General features: G+C 42.2%; 1 protein-coding gene across 19 annotated transcripts in view; it reads right to left on the bottom strand.

The window, feature by feature from the left end:
- LOC147727467 (ankyrin repeat domain-containing protein 17-like) overlaps window positions 1-18,166 on the bottom strand; it is a 1,323,072-nt gene that overhangs the window by 1,050,182 nt on the left and 254,724 nt on the right. For all 19 annotated transcript variants that reach the window (XM_086961534.1, XM_086961542.1, XM_086961537.1 and 16 more), the window contains exon 7: window positions 9,403-9,497. In XM_086961534.1, coding sequence (XP_086817660.1) covers window positions 9,403-9,497 — 95 coding nt within the window. The remainder of the gene's footprint in view (window positions 1-9,402; window positions 9,498-18,166) is intronic.

The raw sequence follows: 18,166 nt of genomic DNA, 5'->3' as shown, positions 1-18,166 counted from the left end.
CAGCACAATCACGTCTGGGGTGGAAGGGGAAAATCACCAGGTTAACGCCATTGTGGGACACTAAAGCGCTAGGAAACTTGCGGTCGTGTAAGGGATTCGCACAATGGGACACCATAGGGATCTCAGTGGTGGGAGACCTTTGGGACAAGGGCACGGTTCTTGCATTTCCGCAACTCCAACAGCAATACGGTTTGGGCCCCACTGAAACATTCCGATATGTACAGATCCGGCACGCCCTGCTACAGGCGATTCCACCTGCCACCACACTCCCTGACTCGTCACCACTGGAGGACAGGCTACTGACCGAATTTATGGAACACAAAGCGACCTCTCTCACGTATAAATAACTGATTAACAACCTGCCAGACCCCACACAGAAACTTAAAGAGAAATGGGTGGGGGAACTAGGTGAAATGGATGATACAGAATGGAACGAGGCGCTTGCGTCGCCACGAGAGGTAGGCATATCGGCCAGGTTCCGCTTAGTGCAGCTCAAGATTTTACATCGCACTTACTACACCCGAACGCTACTTCACAGAATACAGAGGGCACCACACCCATTCTGCCTCAGGGGCTGCGGGGAGGAGGGGACTCTGCTACACACGTTGTGGGACTGCCCTCGGGTCCGGGAGTCTGGAAGCAGATTATGCGCACAGTCTCCCAGGCCATCGAAATATCAGTCCTGCCAGAGCCCCGTAAGTGCCTGTTGAACATTTGGGATCCTACTGACCTGGACAGGTATGGACAACTATGGGTTACGCTGGCGGTGACAGTGGCCAAACGAGACATTGCACAGAGGTGGGGTGTTCCGGAGTTACCCACGGTAGCAGGATGGATCAGGAATATGGACCTCCTAATGGTAAAAGAGAGGGCAGTCTATGTGCTGGGGGCATGCCCCCGCAAATGGAATAAGGTGTGGGCGCCATGGAACAAATATAGGGGAGAACCATGTGCACCCCTGCCAGAGGGCGAAGAATCGGACTCAGAGGAGGATGAGGACTAGACGAAATGGGTTTACATGCAAAGTGCTGGTGGGTGCCGGGAGGGTGCGGGAATGATACATTACCTCGGACATAGTGCTGAACATGTGTACTGGCCGAAGACTGACTGTGGATGGAAACACTCAATTACCAAGTGATGACCTTAGTTGGGTTTTATTGTTTTTGCTGTTTATAAAAGTTAATTTTGTTAGAAACGGATAAATGTACCAGGAATGTACTGTCAGGGAATGACATATGGACATGATGCGAAGATATGCCACAATCTGTGTATATTGGTCACTCCTGACTGCTCCGTGCAGAGAACAGGGTAGCGAATGATACTTATGGAAACACGATCTGTTATGTTCATTTTTCCTGCTTACACATACTACTGATATGCGAAAGCGAGCTACATGTGTCACTGTGAATATAACTTTTGCCTTCCTGACAATAAAGATTAAAAAAAAAAATTTTTTTAAAAAAGTAATATTTTGGCTGTGTAAAAACAGACCCTTGCCAGCTCATATTAACGGAGAAATTCTAAGTGTTAGGCGTGTTAATTGGATTGGCACTAGGCCCAAAGACAGAACAGGAGATATTATCATCATTAATTTTAAAAACTTCAGAGCAGTCAGACACATTGGTGATTGGTGTGATATAGGAGGATGTGAAGGTATTTCAACGCACCATCTAAGTTACTTTTACCCCCAAACTCAGTTCTCGAATCCTCAAGGTTCCTTCTTAGGACACTGGGCATTAAATAGGCATAGTACAGGATTCAATGGTTACACTTATCGAACTTTCAGCTATCCACAAAAACCAATTTGGGGAAATCAGGTTGCAAATGGGCATAATATGGATCACTATGGTTTTAATATCCCAACATTTAACCAATTCTCGTTGCTATATGGGTTGGAAGATGTGGATTGACTCAAGCGCATTGGCAGTGAGAAGCTGTCCACATCCAGAAGTCATGAAATCTCTGATATTGAGCTTATTGCAAATATCGGGGAGAGAGAAGGGGAACCCTCTAGTAGTCATGAGTATGACTGTCCGGGAGAGTTTTCAAATAGCCATGAACAAACTAGCTCTAGTATAGTAGACAAAGGAGCATTGATATTAGCCAATGTAAAAGATAGAGAACCAGCTCCAACTTCGAATATTATTAGCCTTCTCTCTTGGAATATAGCTGGATTGCAAAAAAAAAATGGGTTATTCCTGAATGGAACGATTTTATTGATTCATTTAATATTTGTATGTTCCAAGAGACATGGAGCATGGTTCCGCTCCATAAAAATGGGTATGCCACTTATTTTATCCCTGCAACTACATTAGGAAGAGGACGACCATTGGGTGGTCTACACATATGGATCAGTGTGGCACTGAATTGGGCTATCACTGTCCGCAATTTGCCCTCAAATGATTTATTACACCTATCCCTGAGGGGCCCGACGGGGGGAACCACATTAGAACCGTTTTGTGTATATGCTAGAGGTTCTACGGGTGGGCAATTGTCACCGACAATAACCCTACTTGATGAAACATTGGCGTTTATCCCACCAAGGTCCAAAGTGATAGTAGGAGGCGATTTTAACCACCTATGAACCCTTAGATGATGAGGAGATAGTTTGACTCAATGCAGACGACTGGAAGCAATCTATCCCCTTGGTCAATTTAAAGCCCATTAAGAAGTGGTCGGCTAGAGCAATACAGATGAATGCTCTAACACTAGAACACAATTTACGGGCACTCAATGGGAGGACTGTCTCAGATCCCGATGGGGCAATGACATATAATAGACTGGGATGTCCTTCACGTATAGACTATATATTGATGGACATACAATCTTGGGATAGTTTGGTAGACATGGTGGTTAGGCCATCTCAGGACAGTGATCATAACTCACTCTGTATGAGCTTTACCTGGGGGAATAAGATTAACACAATGAATACCACGAGGATGATTGCTAAAGAAGTTATCCCTACAAATTGTAATCGGAAAGTAAAATGGAGTAGGGTTAGCTGTGAGGAAGGGAAATTAAATAGCATTAAAGAATTGGTATACACAGAGATTAGAAAGTTAACATCGAGTAGCCTAATACAGCCCATTTCACAAGATTATAAACCAATGGATTCTTTTAAGATTCTAATAGATAAAATAGGAGGTTTTTTTTACTATTGAGACGAGAAAGGGTCCGTGTAATACTAAAACTTCGAACGGCACCCCTTGGTATACTGCCGAGTGTAGGGCAAAGAGGAAGCCAATAACAGCTGCCATTAAAAGTAATGACCCCCCAGCAGTAAGAATAGCTAGAAAGGAATACAGTAGGATTATCAAAGTAGCTAAGAGGAACTGGGAGGAGGATTATTGGCAGCAACTTAAACTTGCTGCCAATGCAAAAGATTCAATCCAGTTTTGGAATTTGGTCAATAAATTGGAAAGAAGAGGGGTCGAGGCAATGCCAAATCATAACAGAACGACAGTGGCACGCCCATTTTTTAAAATTGTATTGTGGGACAGCAGATCTAGTGCAATTTACAGGGGTCTATAACAACAATAATATGGAAAAACAAACGCAGCTAGAAATCTTTGTCCCCCGGGAAGTGCAGGATGCTATTACCAATATAATACCAGGTAAGGCGGCAGGTCCGGATGGACTGCCGGGTGACCTACTTCTGCATGACCCTAAATTATGGTCCGACCTCATTGCACATTTAATGAACTTAGTCATGGCTGGACATCCAGTCCCAGAATCCTGGAAAGGTGCCGAGGTCGTTACCATATACAAAAAAGGTGACAGAGAGGACCCTGCCAACTACAGACCTATAAGTTTAATTGATATAATCCAGAAGGTAGTTGGCAGGGTCATAGTTAATAGAATTGAGACATGGCTCTTGAGGACAACATTTTAACCCATTTCCAGGCGGGCTTTAGGAAAAATGTAGGCACGATTGACCAGGTATCAGGTTTTGTGCAGTATACTGGAAATCTGTGACCATCACAAAGAGTAGCCTATATTTGGCCTTCATGGATTTAAAAACAGCATTCGATGTAATTGCCAGTGCTAAACTCTTTTGTTGGCCATGGGGTTTCCATGTTATCTCCTGCAGCTCGTTGTTAGGCTTCATGAAGATACCTACGCCAGAATCCGGAGGGGTGGTCAAGGTCAACTTACAGAGAGGGTGCCAGTTAGCAGAGGGGTTCGCCAGGGCTGTGTTATGGCTCCGACATTGTTCTCCCTCTTTAATAATTGGGTGGTAGACCATTTGAGGGAGGACTCTGCGGATGCCCCAGTCCTGGCAGGGGAGAAAACACCTACCCTCCTCTTTGCCGACAACACTCTCCTGATGTCAAAAACCCCATTGGGTTTACAGAAACTGCTTGATCGATTCAGTGTGTTCTGTGATGAGCGAGGGCTAACCTTCAACACCTTTAAAACAAAGTTGATGGTGCTAGCCTCAAAAAAGGTTAGGAAAGCCCATCTTACCCTAAATGGGGCCGCTTTGGAGGTGGTTGAAGAATTTGACTATCTGGGAGTCAGATTATGTAACATGAAATGGGATTCTCAATTAGCAAAAATGCTCCTGAATCTTAAAAGGCTTTCTGGAGTAATATTGAGGAACCAGCGCCTATCGATTAGCAGGCCAATAGCTCCGGCCCTCGCAGTCTATGAGGGAAAGGCACTAGCTGCGGCGGTTTATGGCTCTATGGAACTGTGGGGAGGAGATAATACAATGGATTTGGTAAGAGCTGAGAACAAGTTTGTGAGAGACCTAGTTTCATTCCCCAGTTCACCCCTCCAAGACCCCTTTATATCGATTTGGGTAAGAGATCAATTGGAGACATAGTACGCCTCTGCTGTTCTGGGTGCGCCTAAGGAGGACACCTGAACTGGCTAAATACGCTTTGGTGTTGGATGAATTGATTAATTTGAATGTCTCCAATAAAATAAAATGGCTTAATAAACTAAAACAGTTGGTGATGAATCTAGGATTGACAGTATTTTGGGTTTCTCAATCACCACCTCACAAACAAATTGTCAAAATTTTTTACTGGGAGTTGGTGGAGGCCGAGGAACTAAAAGGTACAAAGCGGGATCATTAACCAATCAATTTCTGGAACATAAACCAACCAGGAAGTTAGAGCTACTCTTGGACTACATCCAAATTCCTAGAGACAGATCACTCTTTTTTGAAAATGAGATACGGCACACTCCCGTTGAAAAAGTTCATAGCGGGGTGGAAAGGAGTGAGAGACTACGATGTTACTTATCCAGGCTGTTCATGCAAGAAGGAGTCTACCTCACTTTTTGTTTGCTTGTAGGGCTTATAAGTTACCTCGACCTAGGTGGTTAAAACCTGTGTGCAGAGAGATGGGTGTTAGAGATTTTAGGATTGCACTACGTATCCTCCTGATACATCCTCCATGTTCATTGTCTGTGGGATTGCAAAGTATCCCTCTAGCGCTTGGTTCATACGGACTAGGCTGCTAGATGTCACAAAATAGAAATGCTAACCCCATCTTGATTGATGATTCTTACTGAAAATGCATTTTAGTCTTCTGTAATTACTTTTTACTGTAAACCGTGTTTTAAAAAAAAATTTAAGATGAAAATGTATAATGTATGTGATACTTTTTGTACATTGATTTTATGTTTAATGAATGTTTGCACTTTTATGATATGGAAATATCGAATAAAGTATTACTTAATTAATTTACAAAGTGAAATTTGCACAGCTCACTCTGTTATTTTCAAGAGTCATTCACCTTGTGCGAGGTTAGACGCAGCCCTTTCTGCTGCTACAACGTGCACGTCAAGTCACGTTATTTCTAAAGTTAAGCACGCCTCTCGGCAGTCCAGCTGATGGTCCAGAAGAGATGCCAGAGTTTGGATAGTTAGGAAACAGAAAGTAAGTCACACAGCCCCGGAAGACACTACATTTTTGTTTCCAGTTGCAGTGCAAGAATAAAGCGCACTAGAAAACAGATTTAATTTTGATGATAAAAGGCCTCCTTTCAAAAACTTCAGCAACTCCGGTCACAGTTTGGTTCAGCTGTATTTCTTACCAGTGTCAGACTAATTTAAAGGCTCTGCTCATAATTATCTAAGCAAAATAACTGCATTGTACTTTTTTTCATTGATTCTGATGGTAAGAAGATATTCTTTTGCCTCTCAAAACACTTTTTTTCTTTTTACAGTACAATACAATACAATAGTGCACTTTTCTGCAGGGAATTTGTTGACTTGAGCAACCTCCCTGAGGTCCATTTCACACTAACTCAGTGATGTACACATGATTTCAAAGTGCCTATATACCTTATATCCAAAATAGGAGAGCTTTTAATCTGCTCCTATTGTATCCAGCTTGCTTGCCTGGTAACAAATGCTATTCCACATGTGGATATTTTTCATCAACAGGGTATGTTAGGCGCAACATAGAAAAAGCCTTACTTTGAAAGCAGTTTGAAAACCTGTGTTTAGCACAGAACGCTTTTCTATTCATGGACGGTTTCATTAGCAAGGCATATTAGGGTGACCATACCTCAATGTTACCTATGCTATATTAGCATAGATGAATACTTATTTTGGAAGCAATTTGACAATGAGTGTTGAGTGTTTAATAAGAAATGCTACTATATTCAATGGAGTTTTTATTGGTTAGGCAGACCACATCATCCTAATGGTTACCTATGCTATCTTATTGCAGCATGTATGAAGATCTGTTTGGAAACTGTTTGAAAACTGATGTTTAAAGATTCCCTTGATTGGTGGACTAATTGCCCAATCAGTTGGTATATATCAGACAGACTTTTTCAGTTACTACAATATTATGATGAATGCTCACCCAAAATGAGTGTCTAATGTAATTTGTTTGCTTACTTATAGGTGTCTCCTATATATTTTTGTATCCTGATGACTGTTTTGAATAATCTAAGTCCAGGGGCCGAAACGTCAACAAAAACATTTTATGTTGACTGTTTTTCAAGAAACTGATGGTGGCTATCAACACTTACTTAGCGGGGTTTAATCTCGAACGCGTTATTATCCCTATAAGCCACATGTACATATTTCTGTACATAGCACTTATGCACTTTATGCACTTATAGGCACATTCACTGCGCCATCACTCCACTTTTTTTGGAGCACCTTGTGTTCGATAGAGAAAATTTAAGTTTTACTTCTAACTGTCACCAATCAAAGAAAGTTGCTAAAATAAAAAGATAAATATGTAATACCAAGTAATTGTGTTAGATGTGTTTGTATCCCCTTCTTGACACTTTGCCGTGGAAGTCAAGGGCTAAACTTACCCCATAGGGAGAGCCTTCAAAATAGAAGCGTGTGCTGGAAACAAGGATGGCAGTTTAAAGGGGAGGACATGGCAAGGCTGAAGCCCTTGGGGATTAGCTGGACGACCCAGTGATCCTAAGTGATCGTCTCAATTTGTGGAAAATTAGACAAACCTCTCATATTACCAATAAGCCCCTACCCCAACGGAAGATGATGACTTACAGGGGTGGCTGGATTTAGAAGGGTTCTAAAGCAGAAAGGTCAGCAGAAGACTATCTGCTGCTGCAATTGGTTACGGCGTCCCCTATATTCAGCACTAATCTGAAAGGTGCAGTACATTTATTGGTGCTTTTGGATCAGCTGAGAAGGTTATTTCTGCCTGGACTGCTTTGTCTTGAAGTAGCCTAGAAACTTCCTTTACTGTTGGCAAACTGCCTAGTTTGGGAAGGTAGGCCCAATGAGGTAGCCATAGCTCGGCTGTTTCTAAAGCTTTCCAAGGAATCGTCAGTGTGACAGGAACTTTGGGTCACATGAGACTGGTCTGTGTTGCCTAGCTATTTGTCCGTGGACTGCCAGGCCCAAGAAGGGATTTTCCCAAGTAGCCAGGACAGGATTCAAATAGTGCCTACAATAAAGGAAGTAGAGGCTATGAAACTGCAGGATTCAGTTAATATATCCATTAAGATGTTAGATTTTGCTTCTACATAGGACAAAGTGAAATACAATACTACTACTGCTTTTCCTACCACTCTAGTGAATGAAGGCTCTTACTCCTAAGGAGGGCCACAGTGGTAGGTGATGTACCCTTCCGGAGAAGTATTCAAACCACATGCATTATTATGATTCCATGTAGAGGAAATGCATCAGTGAAGCAAGAGGGGAGGAGGTTCTTAGCATTTTAGTGATCTTCTGTACAGCCATAATATACACCAGGATGCCAAGAACATCAGAGTTAAAACACACAAAATTCTTCCATCCATGCTAAACTATGGGCTCTAGAAAGACTGCACCAAGGACTAGTCATCAAAACAGGCCTCAACTTTCTATTTTGCCAGTCAGATAATTCCAATTAGTAAAGGATAGCTCTGACAGCGGCTCAAAGTGCACAAGTGCGATAGCAGCATTAGTGGCCCTGAACATTCAAGGGCCAACCCATGAAGGGCATTGATTCATGTGGAGACACTAAGGTCGGAGAATGAGGAGGATAGAAGACCGGTGGCATCAGGGATCAGAGCTCCATGAGTTATCAAGCCCACAGGATCAGGTACAACCTTGGGGAGAAGCTCAAATGTTAACTAAGAAAACCTGAAGAGATCGAATGTAGCTATCAAGAAGGCTTCAACCTGTACATGGTTAGCCAACTAAGACAAAAAATTCTGCCTTCATCTTTAATGAAAGAACTGGTTCCAATGACTACGAGGAGCCTAACAATGGAGAATGATGCTGAGACGCTGAATGTTGCCAGAATCTGGACTGCTTATACATGGAAGAAAATCTTTCCTCTCTATGCCTCATTTTATGGTAACATCTCTTGGGAGATCATACCTCATTCTGGGACTTCCCTGAAGTAGAAGGGAAATGCTTAGGTATATCAATGCAGGCTTAGGCCAAAGTAGCTTGGCTTGCCACTCACTGATGGCCTTTAAGTTTACTAAGGAACAAGAGTTGTAGGTCATGGGGTCTTTTTCAGATACAAGATACAACTTGCAGACTCAGGAGAGTCCAACAAGACAATCTTCTTATATGCAACAGGGTTAAAAATGCTGAAATCTTTGTAAATCGGCGAAAGCAGAGGAAGCAAGATAAAAGTTTTGGATCCGCATAAATGAGGCACAGCAAACTGCCAGTTGGTGCTTTGTATATATACACCAATGGTGTCACACCAGAGAATGGCAGATGATGCAGAATGGTACCACCTGGTGTAGCTGGCGAGCTATTATTTCTGGGGAAATAGTTTTCAGATGCAATTTGGGGCCTGAAGGACAGTCATAAGATGAGGAATATGAGGTAAAAATTATCAATCAAAACCAAAACAAGCAGACCTGATGGCTTATCAGCTTACACTGCTAGATTGTTTTTCTGGTTACGTACAGAACTAACGAAAAAAAGCCAAACAAACAAAAAAAAACTTACCATGCAAGCTTCCATGAGAGCTGTATGCATTTCATCCGTTTTATGTTCTTGATCTGCACCAGCTTCCAGCAAAAATCTCACCATTTCCAAATGCCCTGTAGAAAAAAAAAGAAAAAACAATTTACTCATTACCCAGAAAGAGTTCACATGCTAATTTATAAATAGGTGAAGATATATAGATAAGAAAACTTGAGTAGAGACACTGCCAGAACTCCCAACAGGACCCTTTATTTGATGCTAACCACAAAATAGCAAACCACATTCAGAAACCAACTAATAACCTGTGCAGGCCATCACAGGGTGAACCAGGCCACAAATATTTAAACTTGTTGTTTATTACAAACTGTGGTTCTCTGTTGACATGGTTCATATATATGCACATTCATTCAACATTCAGTTTCAATTCTGGAAAATACTTTACTTAACTATTTAATAGTTTGACAATGCCAAGAGTATACTTTAAATTAGGAGCACATTCAACAAATGTTAGTCTGTCTCTCTTTCAATCATTAAATGGATAGCCTTTAAGCCAAGGCAACTCCGATTTCAGAACCACACACATCAGTTACTAGCCTTTAGGGGAGAAGGCAATCTATTAAATATGATAATACAAAAAAGAATGAGTTATAGTTAACTATTTTTCTTCCTGCACTGGATCTTTTTTAGTTGCTCATCTTTTGACTAAAACACAAAGCGTGTGGAGTGGGAATAGAACCAAAGTGTGTTTAGTGGGGAAGTTGGCATTGTGAGACTTCAATGTAAGTGTGTACTGTGATTAAAGTTTACTGCATGGCTTGGCAAAATTGTGCAGTCCTCCATTGGAGCCCTTTTCAGGATTACCCTGTGTTTCTTTTTGCAGACTTTAATTATCCAAGTTTTGCACTGAATAATGTAGGATATCAATATTGTTATATAGAACCAGAACCCCAGCAAATAGGATTTAGGTTTCTGGAGCAGGGAAAAAACTGTACTTCAAAAAGAATCCCCCTGCAACCTATTTTGTTCATTCTGCACATCATCACTCACCATTATATATGTGTGGCCAGTACAATAGACTTTAATGCACTATTTTGTATGAAAATTTCCCTTGAATTATTTATTCATTCTGCTAACTCAGTTTATGCAATAAGTTGAAAAATTAATATCACACTTTTTTCTTGAAAACTATTAACTATATTTTACCTACTGGCAGTCGCCAGTAGGTAGTTATAGTTAGGATTTTTTTCAATGCAAAATCTCAAAATTCTATTGTGAATAACTTTGGTGCCGGTTGACGAATCTGCCTGAAAACTTCCTCAAATTTGCCTCGTGGAGCTCGGGTCCTTCCTTGAAAATTTGGGGGGGGATTCGTCAAGAGGTGGCCGAGATAAAAGGGGGGTCCCAAAACGTGTTTTCTCCATGTTAATTTCCATAGGGCGGTCTAACTTACTTTTAGCCCGAACGGCTGAATGGATTTCCACCAAATTTGGCAAACTTGTAGGGACTGGTAGCCCGATGTGCCTTTGCTATGTCTCAAGATATGTGCTCCAGTGGTTTTTGAGTAATTTAGGTTAAAAAATATATATATATCTATGGCCGCGCACCGGGGAGGGCAGCGGGCGCGACACGCGAGGTGCGCAGGGAAAGCTGATTGGCACTCGGGTGTCTGTAAACATTCGAAACAGTACGGACCGGCCGCCATCTTGTGTCTCGGTAGGATAGAGACACAAGAGGTGGAAAAAAAAAAGAGGGAAATGACCATAAGGGGGCAGGGTAGACCCCCCTGACCCCCTAGGTTTGATGTGGGGGCTATAAAAGGGCCCCGCGGTGCAAAATATATATTTTTTTGTTTAGTTTTGCGCGGGGGGGGGGATCGCCAGGTACGCACACCGGGGAGCGGCCCATGGGGAAAGAAGAATGACAGTTATTAAAAAATGTAGCTTTTTTTTATAAATTGGAGGTAGTTCTAAAAAGAACTGTTTTTTTCTTCTTTTTGTTGTTTTATATTTTTTTGTGTTTTTGGAACATTTTGTACTTTTTTTGGCTTTTATGAACTATTTTATATTTTTTTTGTTATTTTTATGGGGAGAAACGAAAAAACAGGGAATTGAAAATGGCTCAACTGGAGCAAAAAAAAAGAAAAAAATTAGGGTTTTTGGGGCATTTGTGGTTGTCCCCGGCAAGGACGATAAGCTTTATGCTCATTTCACCATAGGAGATGGTCTTAACACAATGGATACATGTTATACGGAAATCCGCAAACTGTGGCTGAATGCAAGGGATCGTCTCCCTTGCCTCTGGTCCCGATGGAGTGGGTTGCTTTCTTTTGGAGGTGGGGCTTGAAGATTGGGGAGGGTTACTGGCCAGTTCCCTCATCTCTGCAGCAGAATAGTTCATCGGATGCCTGCGCTGCATGTGATGAATCATGGTGTTGTTTCCAAAAGAGTATTTTTTATTAGGATTCCCCCTGGAAAGTTCCATGCCACAGATTAGGCAAGTCACCTTGGCCGCATTGACTTTTGTTTTGCCCTCTGGGATCGAAAAAAACTCCCATACAATGTGTGGTTTTGGCTGGTTCCTCCTCCTCCTCCTCCTCCTCCTCCTCCTCCTCCTCCGTATTCACCAAAATACACTTAATAAGCCAGTTAACCAATCAATTTAAAAAAAAAAAAAACCATCCATTAAGACACTTATTTAAACATTTATTCTTCCATGGACCTTTACATATACATATATAAAACATTTATTTTTCAGAAAGGCACGCATTCACTGGATGGTGTCATCAGTGATGTCATGAGTGATGTCACTGACCATGTCATGAGTGATGTAATATGTGACGTCATCAGCAGTGCATTACACACGCAAGTTATAGTGAGTCCAACTAACTATAACGTGGGAGTTTCAATGGTTTTATGTCGGTAAAATTTCCAGCTAACTATAACTGGTGTGAAAACTATGGTTTTTTCAGTGTGTATATATATGTGTGTATATATATATATATATATATATATATATATATATATATATTCACTGATATATAGTTAGGGATTAGCATTTTCAAAACCTTATTTTACTCGCACAAAACCATTGAAATTCGCATATATAGTTAGATGCACTAACTATATATCGTGCACCCGCAATCCACTGCTGATGATGTCACATATTACATCATTCATGACATGGTCAGTGACATCACTGATGACATCACTGATGACGTCATTCATGTGATAATACGATGAATCTGTTCAGACTCTAATATAACCTTAGATACACTCAGTGTAAACAGACTCACAGATTGTCACTTATCCATAGAGTTACTCATACACCTAGTCAGTCATGCAAAGAATCAATCACACCTCCATTTCCTCAACTATACAGTTATACACATCTTACTTATTGAAACTTATTCTAACACATATTTACTCTCTTATACAATCACTGATACAAGCTTTCAATGATCCATGCAGCCACTCACACATTCACTAGCTATTATACACAGTAATTTATATATCTCAACTCTCACATGCACTGTGTTTTACATATGTACTTACTTTGACATATAGCACTGAGATATCCATTTACTCACCAATACACTCAGGCACACAGTCAACCACCCATACAGCTGTTTCCACATGCAGTTTTTAACCCATACATTTAGTGAATCAACTGTTCACACATCTATGCACAGAGTCACACACCTCCCAGCCACCCACACACACACACACACTCACTCTCCCATACAAATACTTGGGCAACCAATCAATTACCTATATAGTTACTCATATAGCTTCTGATCAACACATGCAGCAGTTTACAGAACAGACATAATGATGCACAAATTAAGACAGTTTAGTCACTAACCCATGCACTCAGTGAGACACATTTAAACACTCTCTCATACAGTCTGTCATGCATCTACTAAATCCTTCATCCAGACACTTATACATCCACTCATTCTTCAATATGTAAGACATATTTTAACTTTACAGAAACATACAGTCACTGGATGATGTCATCAGTGATGTCATTTTATTTGTCATTAGTGATGTTGTCAGTGATGTCATTTGAGTTGTCATCAGTGATGTCATCAGTGATGTCACTGACCATGTCATGAATGATGTAATATGTGACATCATCAGCAGTGGATTGCGGGTGCGCGATATATAGTTAGTGCATCTAACTATATATGCAAATTTCAATGGTTTTTTAATAGCAAATATCAAAAGATGTAAAATGTATTCTTTTTTTTTCTCTCCAAAGTACGCTCCCCGGTTCGCTTACTGGTGCGCGTACCTGGCGCTCCCCCCGCAAATTATTTTTTTTGTTTTTTTGTTATTTATTTTTGCATGTATCAGCATCCTAATCCCCCCTCCGAAAACCTAGAGGGTCACAAAGTGTCTACTGTGCCCCCTTCTACACCCTCCAACAAGTCAAAGAGGATATTCTACAAATCAAAAAAGATATCCGCGCAATCAAAGACCTGCTCTCATCACAGCCCAGTCCTCCTCCCATCATCCCTCTACCCTACAAAGGACGCACCCGCCCTACATACCCTCGCCTCCAACGTCACCCGCGCTGGCCGACTATCCCCGTTCGCAACAACTCCCACCGCCCCCGCCGTGTCCCCAACTCACTGTCGGACCGCGAACTTTGCTCACTACTACGCTCTTATGGCGCGGGTCCGGTAAAACACATACCCAGCACACACATCCCCATACCCACCATTCTTACAAACCCTCTGAGGCTCCCAACACTCAATAACAGAGGTTCCGTCCCTAACAACCTCAGAAAAGTTCCCCTCACTCTAGAAAGCTCGACCACCCCTCTCTCTCCCAAACTCAAATGCATCCTACTCAACTGCAGATCGGCCCAGAGACACTCCTCCGACATCGCAGATCTCGTCTCAGATAGGGATCTGGACCTAGCCATTCTAACAGAAACTTGGCTCACTGAAACCTCTACTCCGATTATGGACATACTAGTCCCCCCCAACTATCACATCATCAGGTTAGACAGGTCTTCAGACAAGACGGGCGGGGGAATTGCATGCATCTTTAAAAGCAACCTCTCCGTTACTAAAGTCACCTCCCCCTCCCTCTCCTCCTGTGAACTCCTCTGCCTCGACATTACCAGCGAGGCCAAACAAGTTTGTGCTCTACATCTCATCTATCATCCGCCTGGTGACAATCTCATATTCACCCAACAACTCATGGACATGATCACTTCCAATGCCGGTCGGCAGACCACCCAAGTCTACCTGGGTGACTTCAATCTCCACTGGAACGACCAGAAAGACACAGTGGTAAACAGTCTCAAAACCTTCCTTAATGCACTTGACCTCACCCAAATATGCGATAGACCAACACACGACAAAGGCGCGATACTTGATCTCATCATTGCCAAAGAGAATTCTACACAACTGGAGACGATTCTACCCTGCGACTGGTCAGATCACCACATCATCACCTTCTATATCAATGAAAAAGTTAAACCTAACCCGACACAACCAATCAAATCCAAAATATGGAAAAGGGACATGAAGAACCTCAACGCCACTACTCTGCCTCCCCACATCGGCAATCTGCTCCTTCCCCCTTCAGGTGCCGCAGATGTTCAATCACTGACTGACCACTACCTTGAATCTATGAATACATTAGTCAATGAAGTCGCCCCACTGCAACTGAAGAGAGTCTCCACCAAAACTTCCAACCCCTGGTATGATGATAGACTCAATGACGATAGGCGTTCGATGCGAATGGCAGAGCGCACTTGGAGAGCGGACCCCTCAGCACTGCACCTCAAAAGGCTCAAAAACAAGAGAAATGCCTACTTCAGGATAATAAAGCGCACAAAACGGGACTTCTTCAGCCGCCAATTGGACCAAGCAAAAAACAGGCCAAGAAAACTCTTCGAACTAATCAAAACCCAAACAAAAGCACAACCCCTACAATCAAGTAGCACAACAAGCGACACCCCACACTGTGAAGACTTCTCTGCTTTCTTTAAGCTAAAGACTGACAACATAAGAAACGACCTCATCATGGATGTAAGCCGATTCCCCAACCACACAAGAATGGCTAACACTCAACCTAAAAACATGGCTTCCTGGCAGTACTTCGATACCTACTCGGAAGAAACAATACACAAATTGCTCTGCACCTTAAAGCCCTCTAACCACCACACAGACCCTCTACCTGCTAATGCCGTAAAAGACTTCATCCCCCTGCTCCTCCCTCTCTGGACCAAAATCATCAACTGCTCCCTGCAACAAGGCCTCATTCCGGACTCCCTCAAGGTGGGGCAAGTCACTCCTATACTCAAGAAACCTACAGCTGATCCAACTGACCTAAACAATTACCGACCCATCACCAATATTCCCACCCTGGCCAAACTGCTGGAGAAATGTGTCCAACTCCAACTAACAAGACACATTGACCAATTTGACCTCCTCAATTCTCATCAATCAGGATTCAGAGCGAAACATAGCACGGAAACAGCTATGACACACATAATTGATGACGCCCTCCAAATTCTTGACCGCAATGAGTCCTGTCTCCTCATCCTTCTTGACCTCTCGTCAGCATTTGACACGGTCAAACATGAGAACCTGCTGGAACTGCTAAGCACTAGAATGGGTCTATCGGGAACGGTTCTCAAATGGTTCTCGTCCTTCCTACACAACCGATCTCAGAAGTTCAAGATCGATAATGTGCTATCTGCACCCGTGCCTGCGGATCTAGGTGTTCCACAAGGATCCTCCCTCTCCCCCACTTTGTTCAACCTCGTCATGGAACCGCTCGCCACCTTGCTCCAAGCTTCTAATGTCCAATTCCATATGTACGCCGACGACACACAACTGTACCTAAAGCTTCAATCTCCGGAAGATATCAAACATCTGAACTCCACGCTTATCAACACTCAATCTTGGCTAGCCGATAATCACCTCAAACTAAATGCTCTGAAAACTGAGTTCCTTCTCATCTCACCCCCGGCGAAAATTTCCACCACCCAAACATGGCTCAACAACCTAACAGCACTTAATGTCCAACCCACCATCGTGGACTCAGCGAAATCTCTAGGCATCACACTGGACGCCAAGCTCAACATGCAGCAACACATCAGCAAAGCCACAAAAGCAGCCAATTTCCAAATAAACACACTGAGGAAAATCAAACCCTTCCTTCCAACTGAAGACTTTCGAACTGCTGTACAAGCGTTAGTCATCCCTCGAATCGACTACGGAATTGTGACCCTCAGTGGACTCCCGCTATCCACAACAGCACCCTTAAGAGCCTCCCTGAACGCTGCCGCAAGACTCATTACTGGCTCAAGAAAACATTCACATATTTCCCCAGATTTAAAGTCCCTAAAATGGCTGCCGTTTGAAGCCAGAATACAACTAAAAATTGCTGTTATGACACACGCGGCCGTGCACCACAATGCACCCAACTACCTCGCTCAAAAATTGTCCATATCAGGAGGTTCAAGGTCCAATAGAAGCTCAAAGAATCTACTCCTGAAACCCCGTAGATTCAGGAAAGAGAAAACCTACAAGCGCTCCTTCTCAGGAATGGCACCCAGGATCTGGAATGCGCTCCCGCCTGAAACTAGGCGTATCTCCTCCGCTGCACTCTTCAAGAAAGAGGTGAAAACCATCCTTCTGGCCAAGATCTCCTGAACATTATAGGTATTGGTTCAGAGACTCTACATTGCCTGGTATCAGTGCTCACCTTGTCCTTTGGCATTATACCTCTACCTGATGGTGACACTACTTCGCCTCATTCGTCCTACCGACCAATATATGAGATGCATTGGTCACAGATTCACCCTCTCGATGCCCTCACTCAGTGCGCTCTCTATACTAAAACACTGTTATAAGCTTGCCACACACCCAAGGTGTACCTCAACACCTATATAATGTGATCCATGACTTGTGCAGTTTTATTACCTGTTCACCTGACTGTATATTGATTTGTTTATGTATGTTGTTTTCTTATTATCCTTCATGTTGTGACTACTACATTGCTCCCATTACCACTGTTCTTTCCTACTGCCACTACCCTGCCATTGTGAAGCGCTCTGATATCTGTAAGGATCTTGTTCGCGCTATATAAAACTTTGAATAAATAAATAAATAAATAAATTGTTTGTCCTCCATTTTGTGTCTCAATTCTACCAATACTAAAAATGGAGGACTCCCGTAACGCTGCCGGTTCGCGTACCGGGGAGCGCACCGGTAAGTGCTCGATAAAAAAAGGTGGGAAAGTAATTTACAGAAAAACCACTACAGACACTTTCATCAAATATAGAATAGCCCCTACTACATAGCAGTCCCTACCATTTCCCCAAATTTGATGGAATTTCATTGTGAAATTTATGCTGTAAGCCTGATTAAATATCCTGAGGTAAATTACCTAACCAAAACACTTATGAAGTGTTAGAATTGACAACCAATCAAAATGCTACTTTCAATATCTTCTATTATTTCATGACATTTGATTGGTTATGTACCTGAATATATATAAAGAAAGAGAGAAACACAGCCATTTTGACTACTACTTCTTGAAGTACATATCAAGTTCATTTCAACTGATAACTTAAAGTTCTATTTGAAAGGTAAGATGTTATTTTAAAAACTGAAGTATGTTCTGTACTGTAAGTTAATTAGAAAAACATTTTCTGATAGTTATATACTATCCCTCTGTAATACCTATAGAATAAAATAGACTTCTCTGTTTTAGTTATGGATGGAGTTAGACTTGTCTTGTATAAATAAGAATTGACT

Source organism: Lissotriton vulgaris, chromosome 3_1, assembly GCF_964263255.1.
Source record: "Lissotriton vulgaris chromosome 3_1, aLisVul1.2, whole genome shotgun sequence".
In the NCBI taxonomy this organism is placed as follows: Eukaryota; Metazoa; Chordata; class Amphibia; order Caudata; family Salamandridae; genus Lissotriton; species Lissotriton vulgaris.
This window is presented reverse-complemented; position numbering and strand designations above follow the sequence as displayed.